At 33.9% G+C, this 20,148-nt stretch overlaps 1 protein-coding gene across 1 annotated transcript in view; it reads right to left on the bottom strand.

Moving 5' to 3' along the window:
- The window catches only part of Rasa1 (RAS p21 protein activator 1), a 71,468-nt gene that overhangs the window by 28,100 nt on the left and 23,220 nt on the right, over nucleotides 1-20,148 (bottom strand). The window contains exons 2-9 of the mRNA XM_051172356.1: nucleotides 15,425-15,577; nucleotides 14,260-14,399; nucleotides 13,305-13,371; nucleotides 10,695-10,812; nucleotides 8,140-8,171; nucleotides 5,605-5,657; nucleotides 2,609-2,759; nucleotides 1,291-1,369 (exon numbers count right to left, since the gene is read on the bottom strand). Of these exons, the coding sequence (XP_051028313.1) occupies nucleotides 1,291-1,369; nucleotides 2,609-2,759; nucleotides 5,605-5,657; nucleotides 8,140-8,171; nucleotides 10,695-10,812; nucleotides 13,305-13,371; nucleotides 14,260-14,399; nucleotides 15,425-15,577 (793 nt within the window). The remainder of the gene's footprint in view (nucleotides 1-1,290; nucleotides 1,370-2,608; nucleotides 2,760-5,604; nucleotides 5,658-8,139; nucleotides 8,172-10,694; nucleotides 10,813-13,304; nucleotides 13,372-14,259; nucleotides 14,400-15,424; nucleotides 15,578-20,148) is intronic.

The following is a 20,148-nucleotide window of genomic DNA, read 5'->3' as shown; positions in this document are numbered from 1 at the left end:
TTGTACAAGTGCAACCACTCCTTACCCAACCAATCACTCTCACTGTCCTTTTACTCTTTACTCTTTATATGAGTATACAAACATGGCCTCCCCTGGTAAAACTACAGGCAGATGAAGTGATAAAAAAAAATCTAAACTTCTCTTGGCCTTAATACTCTTCCAGCTTTTTTTTTTTTAACCTACGTATGAGTTAAGAGCGGTCAGTAGGCACAGCCTATGATAACCACTGTATCTTCATTTTTCCCTCAAAAATGTTATACTTGTGGCTTCACCATTGCTGTCATTTTCAAACAGGTACCAATAAGTAATCAAGTACTAATAACCCTGGAAAACAGAACAAGTCTGTGGACCTGGGGGTGGAGGCTGGTGGGGCGGGGGGGGGGGGGCAGGCATGCAACTTACACTACCCACTCTAACAGAAGGCATGTGAGAGCTGGAACCTAGGCTGGAGAGCTCCATGAAAAATAACATTCTCTAGACTCAATAAAACTATGGTAATTATTATTGGGGGTAGGGGTGGGTTTCGAGACAAGGCTCCTCTGTGTAGCCTTGGCTGTCCTGGACTTGCTTTGCAGACCACGCTGGCCTCAAACTCAAGAGATCTGCCTGCCTCTGCCTCCCTAAGTACTGGGATTCCAGGCGTGTGCCACCATGCCCAGCTACCATTACAATTATTAACTCATAACTATCTACATTGGGTCCACACAAGACTGGCCCATTTATAATCAAAGGATGGAAGGGACTCTCGAAGCACTACTCTATAGCTCTGATCTGTTGACAGGTTCAGGAGGAAGTGAGAATCACTGTCTTTAGTTGTGATACACTCCTGAGCACAGCAGGGCTCCAATGGACAAATACAACCCATGGTTACACAGACAGCCCTTGTTAAACTCTGTAGGTCACAAAGCAAGATTAACTGATATGCTGAGAAGAGTTATTTGTGGGGAACAGGGGGGTGCACAAAAAGTGAGGAAAAAGAGTGGTCAGTAGACACGCATACGTATATAAAACCGTTAAAGAACAAGTTTAGTAAAAATTTAAAAACCAAAGGCAAAAAAAAGAAAACTACCATGGACTTACTAATAATCTATTGACTTACTAATTATCTGCGTGAATAAAATTGAAAAGAAAGAAATCCTCTTACAATTCATTTTCTAAAGGAATCTAAGTAATCAGTAGTTTTAAATTTTATCTAGTTTTAGAAGAATGAATGCTTATACAAGCACCACAAAAAAATTACTTTTAAAACAAGATGCTAATTATTGCAAGCAAGAGAAATATAGCACTGACCTGCATTGGTACAGGTTCCTTAAGATAATAACCTTCAACAATCTGTTCTTTCCGATAGTGGTCTATGATGTCCCCGATACTGTTAAAATAATTAATTGTATAAATATCTTAGATATTCAAAAGTAGATTTTGATAATATATGAATATATTCATAGAAAAAAATCAGTATAATAGTCACATTATTTTATAAGAACAGAAATATTACAAATACAGGATTAGAGGTTGTAATACCTTAAGTTAAAGATTCTGTCTATTACATATCAAACATGCAGCCAAGTCAATGACACTACACTCCATACTCAGAAAGTGGCATTCAGTGAGAAAATGAGTACAAGCTGCGGCTTAGGCGAAACAGAGAAACCACGTCTCAAAAAAACAAAACAAAAACAAAAAACCACCCCAAACAAACAAACAAAAAAACCCTTAGACATTGAAAATGAAGAAGAGAAATGAACAGTATTTGTTTATTTAGCAAATGATAAACTAAGAGTTTTTTATACCAAATCACCATATACATTTGCTTTGGTACAGAATGTCATCATGTCATAAATGGCACATGAATAGTTAAGTGAAAATACAGTAAAGAATAAAAAGAGAAACTCTTAACTAATAACTAATTTCCCCTGTGCAGTTGTCACTATGGCAGGGAAGGTTTGGACTAAAAAGTACCATCAACTTTTATATATATTTGGAAAATACTACCAATAAAACAAAGTAAAATGACACAATTTTATTTAATTTAACACAAAATTTAGGATGCCATCAAATATTTATTGTAATAAATACAAGTGTATCCTATAACAGATCAAATTAATGTCTGGATATTTAATTTCTAGAATTGTATACTTTTATTTTATATACTAAATGGATGAGTATTTTTAAGATACCCAGGAAATATGCCTCTAAAAAGATTTTGTTACACTGCCTCTTGATTTATTCCTTCCATAGTTTTTTCAGAGTGACAGAAGAACTGCACTATTTTTCTGTGTAGATATACAGTTCCAAGTGTCTCTTATATGCTACAAAATTAATTTATTTATAATATTAACAAGTAAAATATAAAGATATTAAATGTGTATTGTTATACACATAATTAACACACAGTAGAAAGGTGGAGTGAAAACCGATAAGATAGATTTTTAAGACAGTATGAGATATTTGGGAATAGAGAGATTATTACTATTCATGTTTGACACTGTTTAAAGCATTCTCACAAAAGACTACTGTAATTAGATTACAAATTGAAAATTTTTATATATTTTAATTCCAACTATTTGTCCCACAACTAAAACATAATTTAAGATGTTTCATTATTTACCTGTTATAATATCGCCCTCCCATCATAAACTGGTTGTTTGGTGTTGGACAAATTTTAAATCGCTGAATATTTTCATTGGTCCGAAAATACAGGGAATAATCACCAGGCGTATTGTCTGAGGGCCTCACAAGAAAGCTGCAGACTTGGCCAACTGTAAGAATGAATCTGTTAGTTTTATATTCTACTCATCAAATCAAAGAGAAAATAGGTTAAGTAATTTAAAGAAGAAGTACATGCAAAGTTGTAACCACATGTACATTTTTATCATAAAATTTTAACACAGTGTTTATTTTCATTTCATGTTTACTACTAACCATGTGTCGTTCCTGTTGTATCTTAACTAGTTTTGTTTCATAAGCATACCGAACAGAAATTCTGTTAGCAGTAACTGCTGCAGTGTATCTATACCCTTTCTTCTTAGAAAGAGCAATCTGACAGTGACAGTAACTAAAACTGTCATATCATATGTTAATCTCCTAAAGAAGATCTTCAGAAGCCAAACTAATTTGCCCAATAGTCTATACTTTCTCTGGATTTCCAATTAATGATTAAAAAGCAGCACTGTAATAAAACTGTGTAAGAGCTTACAAAGGGTAGTTCAAAATAACTTGAGTATCAGAGTACATTATCATGTCAGTGCACACATCTGATACTTTAGTATCATCCTGAAAAGGCACACAGAGGACTCCCTTCAGTTGGCAGTGATTGCTGACACGATAAGTCTTTCCCTTGCAGGAAGTACTAGTATCAGAAAGATCAGGAACTGATTCTTGTAAGAAGGCATAATTAACACAGTAATCTACATGTAATCTAGTTTAGGTTCCTACTATCAAGTAACTTAGTATTCAATATAAAGAAATTTTTAAAATATTGTTTTATATTGAGTTTTCAAGGTTCAACTTAATATGCAAGTAAATTAAAACTTCACAAACTGTGATTTCATACAGGATAAAAATAAAATGTTTGGTGACAATGCTGAAACCCTGTTTCTTCTGCAATATAAGATAGCAATCACATGCAAACTTGTACATTAATGTGTTCGCATAATTCTGAGGGGGGGAGCTCCCACTCTTTCTAAAAGAGTATATAAATGAACAAAAATAAAAACTAATGTGAGAAAGTACATGAGGCTCTTTTCATGTTTACACACCTCAAAAGAAAAGTGGGATCTTCAAGTACTTGATTCGGTATCTAAATATAACGCTACACCAACAGCTAACTAAAGCGAATATTTCTGGTTCCACCTTGAAAGCTGATGGCTTAGCACTCTGGTTCAACTTTGATCTCTATCTCCACCACATAGCACTGGCACATTTTAAATCATTTTCTGAATCTTAGTGCCGGTTAAAAAATGCATTAAGTACTTAAAAAACTTCCCCAAATCCTATATGAGACCAAATCACTGATTTAAATGTAATGTCTTATATTTTAAAACAACTGAGTTCAAGCCGGGTGTGGTGGCGCACGCCTTTAATCCCAGCACTCGGGAAGCAGAGGCAGGCGGATCGCTGTGAGTTCGAGGCCAGCCTGGTCTACAAAGTGAGTCCAGGACAGCCAAGGCGACACAGAGAGACCCTGTCTCAAAAAACCAAAAAAAAAAAACAAAAAACAAAAAACAACAAGTGAGTTCAAATATTTAACAGCGGTTTATTTACTGTAATTACCTATCTCCAGGTACCCTATAAAATAGAGAAATCACCTATTTTTAAAGAACCATAACATCTAAAATACGTACAGTAGGTTGATTTTGTCTCAAAGCTTTGTCAGACATAGTTTACTAATAAATTAACCTTGCCATGAACAGTTAATAATAAAGAACACAATAAATTAACGTAGCAATGAACAGTTAATAAAGAACAAAGTAACATAGCTGTTACTTTAAATCAGCAGTTCTCAAACTTCCTAAGGCTGAGACCCTGTAATACAGTTCCTTATGTTGTGGTGACCTCCAACCATAAACTTGTTTTCGTTGCTACTTCATAACTGTCATTTGCCACTGTTGTTGAATTGTAATGTAAATGTTTTGGGAGACAGAGATTTGCTGAAGGGGTCACAACCCACACGTTGAGAACCACTGTTTCAAGTAATACACATAAATATGAGTAAACTTAATTTGTATTTCCCTGTAGCAATCACAGTACTAAGGAACTGCATTTTAAATGAGACTCAGTTGTATAATTCCACCAGGCACACAAGAATGTTTATTAGTGCATGTCTTTAATCCACAACTGTTTTTATATTGAGTTCTCAAGTTACTGAGGCACAGGTAGGTAGATTTCTGCAAGTTCAAGACAAACCTGATCTACAGTGCAAGTTCCAGGGCTGTTACACAAAGAAACTGAGAAACCCTGTCTTGAAAAACCAAAAAAAAAAAGGGGGGGGGGGAGCGCGGGGAGACAATATAGTATTTCTATTGATACATGAATGCTATATGGTATTTGTAAACTAGAAATCATATGATCAAAAAAAATGACCAAAGAATTGAATTTGTAAATATGGAATGGTTTCCTAATATATTTCTTAGCATTAAATACTATGTTATGTAGCCTGGTAAGGTGGCACATGCCTGAAATCCCAGCACTTGGGGAGGCAGAGGCAGGAGGATCTCTTTTGAGTTCAAGGTCTAGAAAGCGAGTCCAGGCCAGCCAGGGCTACATAGAGAAACTCTATCTCAGAAACAAACAAAAGTATGTTATGCTTTCTAAGATTGTTATATGTACGACAGACCCGACATACATAAACTATATATATCACAAGGTCATAAGGTGTAACACGAGGGGGGGGGGGGAGAAACAGGAACAGAGGCTAGAAGACAAATACACTGCACAAGAGCTTATATTTCAACTAAAACAAAACCAGAAAAATACGAACTCCCCAGCATTGGAAAGAGATTATAATATGCATATATTTAATGAAATACTAAAGGACAGTATAATACACGAGAATGGTTATTTCAATTTTATACTTTATAAAGACATTAAAGAATACAAAGGTACCTGTCATTAATAAATTATAAGCTTCTTGTTTGGAAATCTTCCCATGGAACCATCTTAAAAGGAGAACAAATTAGACATTTAAATCAAAGTCCACATGTTGCTGCTTTCGTTACTTAAAGGGAACCAACATTTTGTAATTTAACCTGACATAAAACAAATGTAATGGAAATGATCAAATCCTCATTTGTTACATTTCTATTGTATTTTGAAAACTTACTGTGCTTTATTTGAACAAAGTAAAAATACAAAAAACAAAAACAAACAAACAAAAAAACCCATGTAGGAACTGTCCAGTACACACTACAACTAGAATTTTCATGTTAGGTACAGTATTTTTTAAAGCAGTGGTTTTAGTTCTAGTAGTATCTGTTACACGCTTACATTATAACTCCACTTTTCCCTTGAATGTTGTGAGAGGGACAGGGACATGATAAAGGCAGAACTCTACAAAGTAATTCCTTTTCTCATGTTTCCTTCAAAATCAATTTTCTTTTAACATGAGGTCTCTCCCCATAATATTAAAATGCTAACACAAGAGCAAGTACATACCACTAGAAAGAACTAAGACTTTTTTATTCTGCTCTAGTATTTTATAATCTGTGTTCTAGAATTAATCATTTAGAAATTATTATAAACTCTATAATAGTTGAAAATATGGCAGAATAAATTCCAAGTACCTAATATTTACCTTTTCATAATATGGCATGTTAAAAAAAATATTGCTTAAGGATCAGGAGTGGTGGTGCACGCCTTTAATCCCAGAACTTGGGGGCTGGAGGCAGGCAGATCACTGTGCATTGAGGCCAGCCTGATCTACATAGGAGATGCAGGCCAGTAAGGACCATATAGTGAGATCTTGTCTCAAAAACTAAAACAAATCAATTATTATTTAAAAGCCAAAAGTCTGAAGATTTTTTCAACTTGTATTAAATTTCATTTTCTCCTGCAGGTAATCTCAGATCACTTCTCTACCATCCTACTGCATCTTATTAAGATCTAGAATGATTTATAGTAATGTGTTAAGTGCCAGCTGTAACGTACATAAAATACGAGACAAAAAGCAGAGGTGCTCAAAGATGCAATGCTACAGGGTTAGAGGTCACTCATTCTCCTTCAGATTAACCATTCTATTACTAGGGAAAGTTAAAATACAACTTAATTTACAAGTAAATAAAAAAGTAAGCTTTAGTAACTGATTCCAACCATTACCTTACTAATTCAGATTCCCTGATAACTCTCGGAACAGACATGAATCATGAATAATGAAGAAATAAGCAATACAGTCCAGAATGCTTTAAAATATATGAGGCTACATACTGCATTCAAGTAAAGGATAAATTACCATTTACTATACATGCCAGCGTGTATTTCTATATTCTAGGAGAGTTAGCTAGATAGTATCCAAGACCAGCCCTACAGTTTTCTAGCTTGGAAAAATAACAACCCAAAAAGAGTCTAAAAGAAAACAATTAATTTTTAAAGATAAATAGTATTTTGAGTATTAAGAAAATAGCACTGAGGCGGAGGGGAAAAGGCAATATTATTTCTTAGAGTTATTCTTGTAAAATAATTTTTGTTTGTTTTTTTGTTTTGTTTCGAGACAGGATTCTCTGTGGACTCACTTTGTAGACTAGGCTGGCCTCGAAAGCACACTGATCCACCTGCCTCTGCCTCCTGAGTGCTGGGATTAAAGGCATGCAACACCATGCCCAGCCTTATAAAACTTACATAATTCAATCACATGATCTGTACTCAAGATAAAAGGTAAGTTCTTGTTCTTAAGAGTCCAGACTCTGATTAGCGGAGTGCAGGGGGTGTGAAGATGAACTAAACTCCATGTAAAACTACAGTAAGTACAGTGATAGGTATGGGCTAGGTATGTGGGGAACAATGGAGAAAGGCACCAAGTCTTCAGCATAACTACATGAAGGTTCACTGAACTTAAATTTACTAAGTAATTTAAATTTACCAAGTGAATATATAAACAATTGAAGGGTAATTCGGGCCTGGGAAACAGCTTAATAAAAGCATTTTTTTTAAGTCATTCATTTGAAAGACTTACTAAGGGAAAAGTGGAAAGATAAGACTAATACAATTTTAGAAGAAACATGTACAACATAGATCTTTCGAAGCTCTGCTGAAGTACAGTTGGTAGAGAATCAGCTCAGGGTTTCAGTTGTTGAGAAAGTGGTACTACCTGGGATGTATTTCAGTTGTTGAGAAAGTGGTACTACCTGGGATGTATTTCAGTTGTTGAGAAAAGAGAAAAACGAAGCCCTGTGCTCCTCGTTATGATGCAAACATAACATTTACCGGAAACTCTTTAGTTTGGCGATACGAGATTTGTATATAGCCCATTATTTGCCTACAATTCTTAATAAAAAATATTTAGTACTAGACCCTTAATAATATTTATATCAGTTCTCTGAATCAAAGTTTTAAAAAACGTCAATTTAAGTCATTACGTATTTTGTCTATTTTTCTAATTTACAGGTTTACATTATTTTTCCCTTTTAATAATGAATAAAAACTCACATTTTGCCTTCATGTGGATCTTCTTCCCGGCCCTAAAGAGAAGAAAATACAACAGCATTTTATAAAATTAAATCCTAATCTAATTTCAATTAAATTGCTAAGAATCCTATCTTCAAACCTATTTCTACAATGTTTTTCATAGTTATGTGAGTTTGAGAAAAGATGTTTCTATTCAAGAATTGCACTCTATACTCCTCTTGTCTCTCTATGTTGTCACTGGTTTAAATCCAACTCTTTTCTTCTCTTATTAAAGAAGCCCAACCACAGTCTAATTATTGCTGTACCCTACTCCAACCTCTCTGAATTCATTAGTTTCAACTGGAGATGTGCATTTAAGAATAAACTAACCAAATGGACACAAAATTAAAGCCAAACCTTTACTATCCTCTCTCCTGCTTACAAATTCCTTTTTTTACAACCAACACGCTTAATCATAGGCCTCAAGTGCTCAAGGGTGCATTTCCTACCTCATCCTAGACATTTTCTAGATCCATTTGCTAACATATTTCACCTTCCTATTGCAGTCTGCCTTCTGTTGTGACTGTTGCTATCAGAATGTTATTTCAATTCATTGCTACCTAACAGTTTTTAAAAAGTTATGGTAAAAACTACCTCAAATTCAACAATGAAACACTTTGACATTATTATGTGAGGACTTTCTTTTCTGTGGAATACAAATGCATTCTCTCTCTTTTTACCATATTTTAAATTTAACCTTACTTAGTCAGTAGTCCAGAAGGTTTTTTGTTTGGTTGGTTGGCTTTCGGGTTTGAGACAGTGTCTCCCTATGTAATCCAGTCTATTCTGAAACTCACTCTGTAGAACAAACAGGCTGGCCTCAAACTCACAGACATCTGGCTGCCTCTGCCTCCCTTCCAAGTGTTGGGATTAAAGGTGTACACCACCACACATACCTGGTTGCATTCCACGTTTTAAAGTTATTCTAACATTAATATTATTTAGTCCACAACAGTGACTATCTTAAATTCTATACCATTTTTATTAACATCACCACCACTCCAAACACAAGTTAAGCTCATAATCTATTGAATCGTAGTTCTAGGGAGTTTACACTGAGTCTTCAATGAATAGGTAATGAAGGAAAAAAGTAAAAAAAAATATTAGCTATACAAAGACTCCCCTTAATTAGGTCCTCACTAAGTTTTAGTCAGACTAAAATCAAACATTCAATGAATGCTTACTATAGAAACTATAAATATAATAGCCCACTATGTAAAATTATACTGATTATAGTAAAATCCACTTATATATACTTCTTAGAATAATTAATTTACATTATGACTATATTCCCTTTTAGCTGCCAAACCACACTGTTCTTTTATAATGAATTAGAACCTTTTTTGCTTCACTTTCTAAGCTCATGTTAGGTAATGTCCCCTTATTATAATGGACAATTACTAGTATTATTCAGCAGATACTGGCTAACTTTCATATGTTCTTACTAAAATTTATTTTATTAATTTTAATCCAGCGAAACAGTATTTCAGGAAAATTACAACTATATTTTTGTCCTCTTTCATTATCAGAATAGGGAAGAGTAGCATAATAGGCAAAGGGAAGCCTAACAAACAAATTCTAAAAATGTATATGAAAACTAACATAGACAATAAGATGCTTCGGTCTGAACGCTCCTGTTAGTGTGGAGTAAAGTACCTCTTCCAGTATAGAATTCTGAACATTATTTAAAGAACTGTAAGTTAGAACCGTAGATCTGTATGTGACTATGAATACACGATATTACATATAACTTCCACAACTCTTTTCATCTTTTCTCAGTATGTTTTATGCTTGTGAATCAAGATCTACCAGAATAAGCGGACAAAAGAATCCTAAGCAACAAAGCACTCTGCCATCTTCCATACACACTGCAGCACAGAACTGGGGGCCATAGAGATCACAGAAGCAATTCTATCTTACCACACATTTCTGAAAGGGAAATGTAAATTTCAAAATTATAACACTTAATATATGTTGGTGGTATTGAGTATTGCCTGTAAAGCATGAACACTGCTTGGGTGCTCATCTGCATCTAAAAATATACATGGTAATTTATATTATGTGCTAGATGAATAACAACACATAATATGATAAAAAGAAAACAAGGGAAATATTCAAACCGTAGAGCTTTGGGACTATATATATAATTTAAATTTCCCACAAATATTAAAAAGCATATGTATATTTGAAAAACTATACCAAACATACAACTACTTAAAATTTTCAGTCAAACATCCATATGAAGAAAAATATTATCAAAATAAGAACAAGTGATAGTTTAGTTCAGATGTATATAAGTGCCTTCTGCAAAGCTATCTATATATTAGGACATACTAGTATACAGTCTATTTCTTCGTAAATAAAGAATTTACTAACACCAAAAAAAAAAAAATCTTAAAATTTCTTGTTGCTTATGAATTTAAAGGCTTTCACAACAGAAATTTGTTTCTGTATAATGACCCAGAAAATGGACAACTTCTAAACTTTCATAAAGGACGACTTAGGATCTAAAATTTAGAAGAACAAATGAAACTTACCACCTCTTCTACTAGGTCTTCAACAATAAGGCCTTGTTCATCTGTTCTTAGATTTGTAACCCACATCCATCCATCTTCTAATTCATTATGAACGATAAACATATCTCCTTTTAAGAAACTAAAATAGCAAATGACATTAAAATTTCACAAATGGGTGAGTCCTAAAACACACTGGATAACATGATATTGAAAAACGCAAAAACACTTTAGCTTTAGTTCCATTATTCTTTCATATGCATGACAGATGTAATGAAAAGCAATATATCGCTAACATATAATATGTATGAGAAAGTGAATTCAGAAAGTTTAGATAATCACACTTGATTTTATTATGTAGACACTAATATTAATTAGCATTCTTATTTATTTTACATCTTATTTATTTCATTCAAATGTCTATTGTGCAATGAGTACAGCATTCTTTGTCTAAAGATGGCACCCAGATATGTGTTAGAAGCCATCTGTGCTTTTGTTCCTACTGTGTATTTCAGAGTCAAAGGATGTATACAACTTAGTTTCCCTCTTTACTACCTACATGTTTTTACCATCAAAGGGGCATCAGTTGTACATTGGTGTATGTCATCAATATAAAACCATCAGGAATCCCTTGCAGTTGTCCTCCCAGGCGTACAAATAAAAAAAGACGTCTCTAAACATTCATCTGGTTGCATGCTGCCTGTCACTAAGCATATGTCTATAAGGTATCTGCATGTATTTCTCAATAATTTTCTCATTTGGTCTCAATACTTATAAACCTTAGTTCCACTAAATAATCCTCATCTCATATTCGTGAAAGCTTTCTTTTGTCTGGATGACCCCAACCTTTATTGTTTCTCAAATCCAGAAAACAAAGTTTATACAAAGCACAACTTGCATAAAATGCTATTTGAAGAACCACAAATTAATACAATCTGGATTCTAAAGTCCCCTTTAATGATATCCAATATTTTACCAGGTAAATGACAGCAGATTTTCTAAGTTAACCAAATGAATTAAATCTTTCTAGAACCCTTTTCCCAGCTGCTAGGATAACAGTTACCTATCATTACACCTATTTGGAAGTGTTTTATTTTCACATTTACTACAAGAAATACTGGAAAGCTATGCAGTCAAAGCCTAGGACACAACAAAGTACATACTTTGTTTCCTCATCCAGACATCAAATGAAGCTACTTTTGTTTAGCCAGAATACTGTATACTTGGTGCTACTGCTCTGGACTTTGAAGCACCAGTAGTTTGAATAGTCAAGACTTTTTCACTATCACTGTGAAGTCACAATGAAAAAATATGAAGTTCTGAAGCCTCATGGACTTCGGTGGTTAATTTATGGTTCAAGCTAATTCAGTGGCAAAGTACTATATGAAACATTATTTCTGAGTAGTCAGCATTTGAATTAGTACACTATGCTATAGTAACTTAGTTTCCTGCATGAAGGAAAACAGTCTACTGCATGGCCAAACAGAATTAAAAGTAACACAAAGGCTGCCTCTTGTTACCGCCTCTCCCCATGCCCCCCACTCCATTGCCTCACTGGCTCCTCTAACCCATTTCTTTATCTTTTGTTCTCAGACGGGGTCTTACACTGAATTCCATGGTTTCCTCAGGCCTCTGGACTTAAAATTACAGCAATAGGTCTCCTGAATCAGCCCCCAATTCTTGACGTACATTTTCTCTGCAGATGCCCAGATAGCATATGGACTCTCTAAAGGAGTCTCAAATCAACACTTGGTTGAAATATACTTTGAAAACAGCTCCCTTTAAATGTTCAGACTTGAAACTTACAATTTTTCTAAATCTTCTATTTCAATACTACTTACTTCTATTAAATAACTTTCTTCCTTTTTGTTGCCTTTTTTCATTTTCCCACATTAATTCACAAATAAGTGTCAATAAGAATTAAATGAGAAGTCATTAGTTTGATGATAACTATATAAAAATGGAGCCTTTACTCTGAGATTCAGTCTAAGACTTTGTTTTCTAACACTAATTTACAAAAAGTTTAGCCCACAAAAATGTTTTTTGTATTTTAATTTGCTAGTATTTCAAAGGGAAAATATATAGTCAGCAAATATTCAGAAGCAGCCAAACATTTTATAGTTAAGTAACAAGGGTCCTAGTGATAATAGCTTTTTAAAATGAAAGAATAATTTGATTATCAAGTTTTATATATATATTTTATAGTCAAATTACATATAAAAACTATTATGTTTTATGGTTACACAATATTCTTGAAATTTAAAAATATTCACCAATTATGCAAATTTAAAACAATTATTTCAGGTTCATTTATAACTGAGGCATCAATGTTATGGGTAACAAAAGCCAGAAATAAATAAATGAATAAGCCACAAATTATGATAGAGCTCTCCACTTTCTCAGAGATACCTTTTTAAAGGCTGTATTTATCCTGTTATTTTCATTATGGCCACCCTGATTCAAATCTTGGGAATAGCTAAGCCATCCCATGGAAACACAACAGGGCCAGTATTAAAGGCAACTTTATATAGCCATCGTATTTTCTCAAATTCAAAACCTTTCCTAGTTTAAAGCAATAAATCTTCATTGTCTAGCTCTTTCAAATATTTCTACATAAGAAATAATATATAATACCTTATTTCATCAGTGTCTGGTACTTTTGTGTAGGGCAGAATGGCTCGTACACGCCTTCTATCTTCTACTGGCTGAAAACCATTAAAAATAATGATAATTAAGAGCTGAGGAAATGATTCGTGTCTCTGTATCTAAAGCTCCTGTCCACAAGCCTGAAAACCCAAATGGGATCAACAGAACCCACATCAAAAATTTGACAGGTGTGGCAGCTGCTTGTAATGCCAGCATTTAGGAGGCAGGAACTGGGGATACCTGAGGCAAACTATCAAACCAAACTACCCAAATTAAAAAGCTCTCGCTTAATCCAGAGACTTTACTACAATTAATCAAGTAGAGAGCAATCAAGGGTGACATCTGATACCACTTTTAGCCATTAATCATGAGTACATACATGCATCCTGACACACATGCCTCTACACATATGCAAGTCTGTATACATATGCATGCATAATACATACACAAAGACATTGTCTCTGTACCCAAGTCAAAAAAGATAGATCCACACAAAGCTTAAAGCCACTGCAACTTTGTATTAAAGACTCCATAGGCTCACTGAAATAAAATCTTTACTAAGCCCCTATACAGAACCTAGAAATGGTTACTTCTTTTGTTTATACTTTTACAGAAATTATTATACAAGTATCACAGACTTTATTCAGCTAATCTGAATAATCCTTAAATAAGCTATGTAGAAAACATAACTTAATCTTCCTTTTATGATGCAAGATATTTTAAGCTCTCTGGCAATTATGGTAAGATATAAACACACAAAATTATCTTAAAAATCTAGTTACTTAAATGCAAAAATTAGTTTTCTAAGGAAGCTATCATTCTTGTTCTAGCATTATAACCAGAATTAAATACTTGTCAAATTATAATAGACTTAAATTTAATACGACCAAAATCCATCCGATTTTTCTAAGATAAAGGTTAGGATGTTTCATTCAAGTTTTACTTGCCTCTGGTGGTGCAACTGGGTAGAGTAATTTTTCTCCTTTAAGTAAACAAGAAACATGACTGTAATAACCTATTAGGTCTGAGAGTGAAGAAAAACGCCTTCCACCAATGTAGTAATCGCCACACATAGCAATAATCCTATTGTAAAAGCAAAAAACAAAAATAAAAACAAACCACAATTTGGAAAGGATCTTAAAAGCCATCTTTTTTATTCTCCTTTTCGAATGGTATCAACTTCAAACTCTGCCATTAACATATATTCCTATATTTCAAAAAAAGTACTCATATTATTGGTAATTGCTATTTTAAAATATTTATGAATTTGATACGACATATTTACAAGCCTCAATTATGTAACTGAACCAAGTATTTGATTATTTTCCCTCAAGATATCTCCCCTCACTTTCTATTTTTAAGACTGAACAATTTTATAGAGACTTCTCTGGCTAGAAGTACTCCTAATCTCTTAAAATTGATGTGAACTATAGTAAAAATGTTACATGAAAATTATGATAAAATATTGTTATGAAATTATGTTAATTTATTACACATTATGAAAAAGCTATACATGTAATAAGAAACACAGTACCCTTAAAACTTATTCTAAAATTTAAAAGTCTACGGTACAAGAACAGCTTATCAGTTTATATTGACTGTAGATGTTTTATTACTCCTCATAAAAATTAAATAGACTATAGTAATATCTGCACATATATTTTGTATATAGAGATGATACTGAACTTGAAAATGTACATACTTGTTTATCTCACAGAAGTGAGCATGTATTCAACATAGTGAAGCTAGAAAGAGCTAAGGACAAGCTCAACTTCTATATAGTGTTCTCTGTACTTCCTGCTAGGCTACAGTCTCCGTCTACATTTCTTTCATTTTAGCTTTTACCCTTTTCAATGTGTTATCGGTAATATGTTCTTTAATTATATTTGAAAACTGGCATTGTACAGACCAATATTACTGTCTTTAAACGAAATTTTTAAACATTTCAAGAATATTTACTCTAAATCACTGATTAAATAATGTATTTGAAATAAATTTATTATACCAAAATCATTCACTTCTGTAAAAGTGAGTATATTTATAAATGTGTATCAGATTAAATACTAAAAGGTCATATTAAATACCTTAAACTAGGAACAAACACTTACCTAAAATGATTGACAACATTTGTTTGGCTAAGAAATGAAAGCACAAAGGACCCCGGCCTCCGATCACTCTCTCTTATAAGGTAGCTTCCAGATTTTCCTGCCTGTCTGAGGCGTTCTTCCGCTATAGTTCTATCGAGTTTTCCATGATACCATCTAGGAGAAAAACACAAATAATTAAAATTAAAATACCACCACAAAACTTCTATGCAGACTGAAAGACACAATACTCCAAGTTTTAAACACACACATGCAATTTAAACATTTGTTTAGTCTGAACAATTTTAGCTCTATTTTTCACCTCCTCTCAAATTCCCTAAAAACACTAATTCACAAAGTTTTAAAATTTATTGTACAAGCCCAGACCTTGTATCTTATCTCACTGATGAATATCTTCCTCAACCCCTTCGTTCTGGGTTTACCCACAGATGCTGGAACATAAGAGTAAGATGAAATATTAGAAATAATTTACAACTCTATATATTAAGGAATCCATTAGACACAACAAAGTACTTGGAACCTTGTAGAAAATAACATTTAATTTTATTTTAGTCTTACTACCCTGACAGGAAAACAAAGTCACTATTTAAAAAACCACTATTCAAATGTTAAGATGCTTATCATTGATGCCCTGCACTTTAAGACAACCTACTCCATGACCATGTATTTAGGCTCTATTGTTCTTACAGAGAAACTACAAATGTTTTTGTGCAGAAACTCAGTTGCCAGGGAGCCTCTTGTGTCCTGAACCACGTGGTTGTGTGCCTGTCCTCATGCTACTTCACAACTTCCCTGTAATGTTTATAATGCTAGTTAGATTGCTTACACACACCTGTCTCCTAAAATTGCTTAATTTGCTAAACCGATAAATCCCCTAAAACGAAGTACAAACAATTCAAAGGCCACTGTGAATCTTCTCAGCCAAAACAATGTTTGTTAGCATTACAAATACTGTTTCAACACACATTCTTTCACCTATGAACTCCTCATCCTGCTTCTGCCTATCAAAACACCAGTCTGCTTTGAGATTCTGTCAAGTAGATTTCTATAAAGCCATTTATACATCTACAACTGGATACATTATGTTCTTCTTTTAAACTGTACTACATATAGATATTAACCTACCTTTATCTCATTAAAAAAATCAAAGGGAAAGCTTTCTCTCACAAAGAAAGTTTTAACTAGACATGGTGCCTGTAACCTCAGCACATGGGGGAGGGGGCAGGGGGGAAGGCAGGAGGATCGGGAGTTCAAGATCCTCCTTGGCTACAAAAAGTTCAAGGTCAGCATAGATAATGAGTTCCTTCATCTCAAAAAAGGCAACTAAAAAGAGCAGAGTTTTACTCAGAATTTCCAAAATGAATGTGAAAAGTAGAGGTGGAACTCATCTGCCCTTGGTTAGTATATACCATATTTGTCCAGTGTTATGATAAAGAGCACCTAATAAGTTTTATCATTCTGAAGTCTTCTATCAATATTAAAGCAAACCACCTACTGGATCTTTCAATCTGAACCAGCAATTCAAACCAGGCAAGTTAAAAAAAAAAAAAAAAAAGTAATGAAAATCACCTAATGCCTCACTTGCATCCCTCCACGGGATATGACTAGACTGTTTGGGTTGGTCTGGAACTCAGTCTGTAGTCCAGGTAAGGTATGAACTTGTAATCCTCCTGACTTAGTCCCCAGAATAGTCCCCAGGCTAGCCTAATCTTTCTAAATCCTTTTCTTCTCTGCTTCTTATCATTATTTGTCATTAGCAGCAATCCACCTCAACACCACTTCCCTGTCTGTACCCTAGAGAAAGATCTGTAAGTAACAGTTACTTGAGCTATATAGTTCAGTGGTAGAACAGTTACTCTTATGTCTAAGGCCATGGGCTCAACTCCCAGCACAAGATAAATTCTGAAAATGAATTCATTAAATATAAAAATAAATCAAGAAAAACATAAATAAAGATGAAATGGAAGCAAAAAAAAAAAATCAAAACATTTTAAAATGAGTAATCAAATTCACAAAATTAAAAGCTAAATGAGATTAACAGGAAATTAATATATTTAAAAGATAAATTAACTTGAAAATATGCTTCCTAAAGAATAAAATTAAATAATAAAATACATCAAAGAACATAAATGATGGATGGGGCATAATTTACATATATGTAATAGTTTGATTAGATGTCACCTAGAGTCTTGGACATTTGGAAACACATTCCCAGTTGGTACCATTATTTGGAGAGGTTTAGGGAGTGTGGCCTTGTTGGAAAAGGTATGTTACTGATTTTGAGAGTTTAATAACCCAGCCACAGCCAGTTTGCACTCACTACTTGATGTCTGAGATATGAGACCTCTGCTTCCTGCTTGTGCCATCATCATGTCTTTGTACCAAGATCACAGATTCTAGCCCTCTTGAGCCATAGCCCAAATAAAGTCTTCTATAAGTTGCCGTGGTCACAGTAAAAGAAACTAAAACATGAGGAGTCCCTAAACGAAAGCAGGAAAGAGAACAGTAGAAAAGAAAAAAGAAAAAAAAACTAGAGAAAATGCAAAAAATTCCCAAAGCCAAGAAAGACAGTAACAGAGAGACAGAGAGAGAGTGGGGGGAGGGGGTAAAAAGGGGGGGAATCCATATATGCCAAATAAGAAAAAAAAGGGGGGGGCAAATACACAAGCAGACTGGCTCACATCAAGATGTATCAGAACAAAGTTGCTAAAATTCAAATCAAGATGAAATCATAAAAGTGGAGCACGAAAGGCATTATCTTAAAAAAAAAAAAAAAAAAAAAGAAAGAAAGAAACAAACCAAAACAAAAAAAGTAAAAATATTTGCTGACTTTCCAGTATTAACAGTAGCAGCCCAATGGAATGCTTCAAATTTTTGTAGGAGAACCCAAAAATCTTACATACAAAGAAAATATCCTTCAGAAACAAGAACAAGCATTGTTTTGGACAAAAGGAAAATAATTTTTAGACAGCAGATGTTTTAAAACAAAACAAAAAAAGCTAAAAAATGTTCCATGCTGAACATAGAAGGAAAGGTGAGAAGGCAGTGTAAAATGCCATTTCTCAAAGGATAAATGTATGGATAAATCTAAATAAACCCTGACGGTATGAGCAATAATAATGTTCAGTTAGTATTAAAGCATGTGTACACTGACAATGCAATATAAAAACCCGAATAAAAGCAAGTTTAGGTGCCCTAACTATTTTTTCAATAATACTGTAATAAACCAGTGATACCTACTGTAACCTCAAGGATAGGCAGTAAAAAAAAATCAGAATTATCATACTGAATAAGACAATAAAACCCATAAAAAACAACTATACTACCACAATGGAATGGGAAATTATCTAATTGCTAGCAAAAGCAGACAAAAAAAAATTAGGATACAAAATCATGACAATATTACAAAATACAACAAACATCTAACTATATCCCATTAAGTGGGTATAGACAGTTACCTAAAATTGACAATATGCCTAATCAACCAAACCCCGTTAAAAATAACCACAAATGATCAGAGTACATTACCTAGCCTAAATGTAATTAACCAGAAAAGTATTATTTCCAAGCTGGTGAAATGGCTCAGACAATAAAGGCTCTTGTTGATAAGCCTGCCAAACTGCTACAATTTCCTGTATCTGTTCAAAATATCTAAGTTTTAACTAAAACATCAATACTGATAATAAAACATTGTTCACTGTCAAATGTACAGAGGTAAAAACAAATCAACTAAACAGTTGAAAAAGACGTTAAATGTTTTTTACTAAGAATAAAAGTTACCAACCAAATTTCATCTTTGCTATTTTGAACAAAACGTTTATTATTACATTTGTACATATAAATTATTGTTCTTACTCTTACTCTTATCAACTGCTCAGATCTCCATAAACCAGTCTCTACTAAAAAATAAGCAGGCAAGTGGCACGTGCATGTAACCTCCCCACCACCCAGTCACTGAAGCAGAATCTACATGACTTCTAGGCTACTTGCTTTACGTAATGATAGCAGCCCATCTAGGAAACACAGCAAGACACTGCCTTAAAAGAAAAAAAAAAAAAAACTTAAAACTTCTCCAAAACACTTCCAGTATCCTGTGGAGAAGAAAATCCAAGAAGAAGAATGCATCTTTTGATGAATAATGAACTGAATAAGGTGAAAAAAAAATCTATAACTTTCCAATAGCCTTAAAACTTGAGACCCTGGCAAATACAGAAAATTAGAATTCAGCTGAGCAGATGCTCAAAAGCAAAACCTATCCTGGAAGGCAATGCTTGCGTAGAGAAATGTTAACTGTTACTGATGAATCTGTTGAGACTCCATGTGGACAGATCTGAGAGTTCAAATACTAGAGTTAAATCTACTCAACTGTGGGTAGTGGCCCTTTATGAATGTAGTTTATGCAGCTCCAGGCAAGAGTTTCTGAACATACACCAAGAGTTATTTAAAGGTCTTAGACATAACAAATCTCAGTGTTTGTGGCAGTGCCCTCATACTACATAACCTTACTGCAGCACTGAGGCCGCCTTGCCATCTTGGGATTCAATACCAATGAACGTTGCCTGTGACACCACGGACTTAAGACTTTCTGTTAATAATTTCAGTGTTTGAGGGCTGGAGAGATGGCTCAGCTCTTAAACACTGCTCTTTAAAAAAACAAAAACAAAAATAAAAACACAAAAAACTCTGGGTTCAATTCCTACCACCCACATGACTCACACTGGTTTCTA

This window comes from Acomys russatus, chromosome 30 (assembly GCF_903995435.1).
Source record: "Acomys russatus chromosome 30, mAcoRus1.1, whole genome shotgun sequence".
NCBI lineage: Eukaryota > Metazoa > Chordata > Mammalia > Rodentia > Muridae > Acomys > Acomys russatus.
This window is presented reverse-complemented; position numbering and strand designations above follow the sequence as displayed.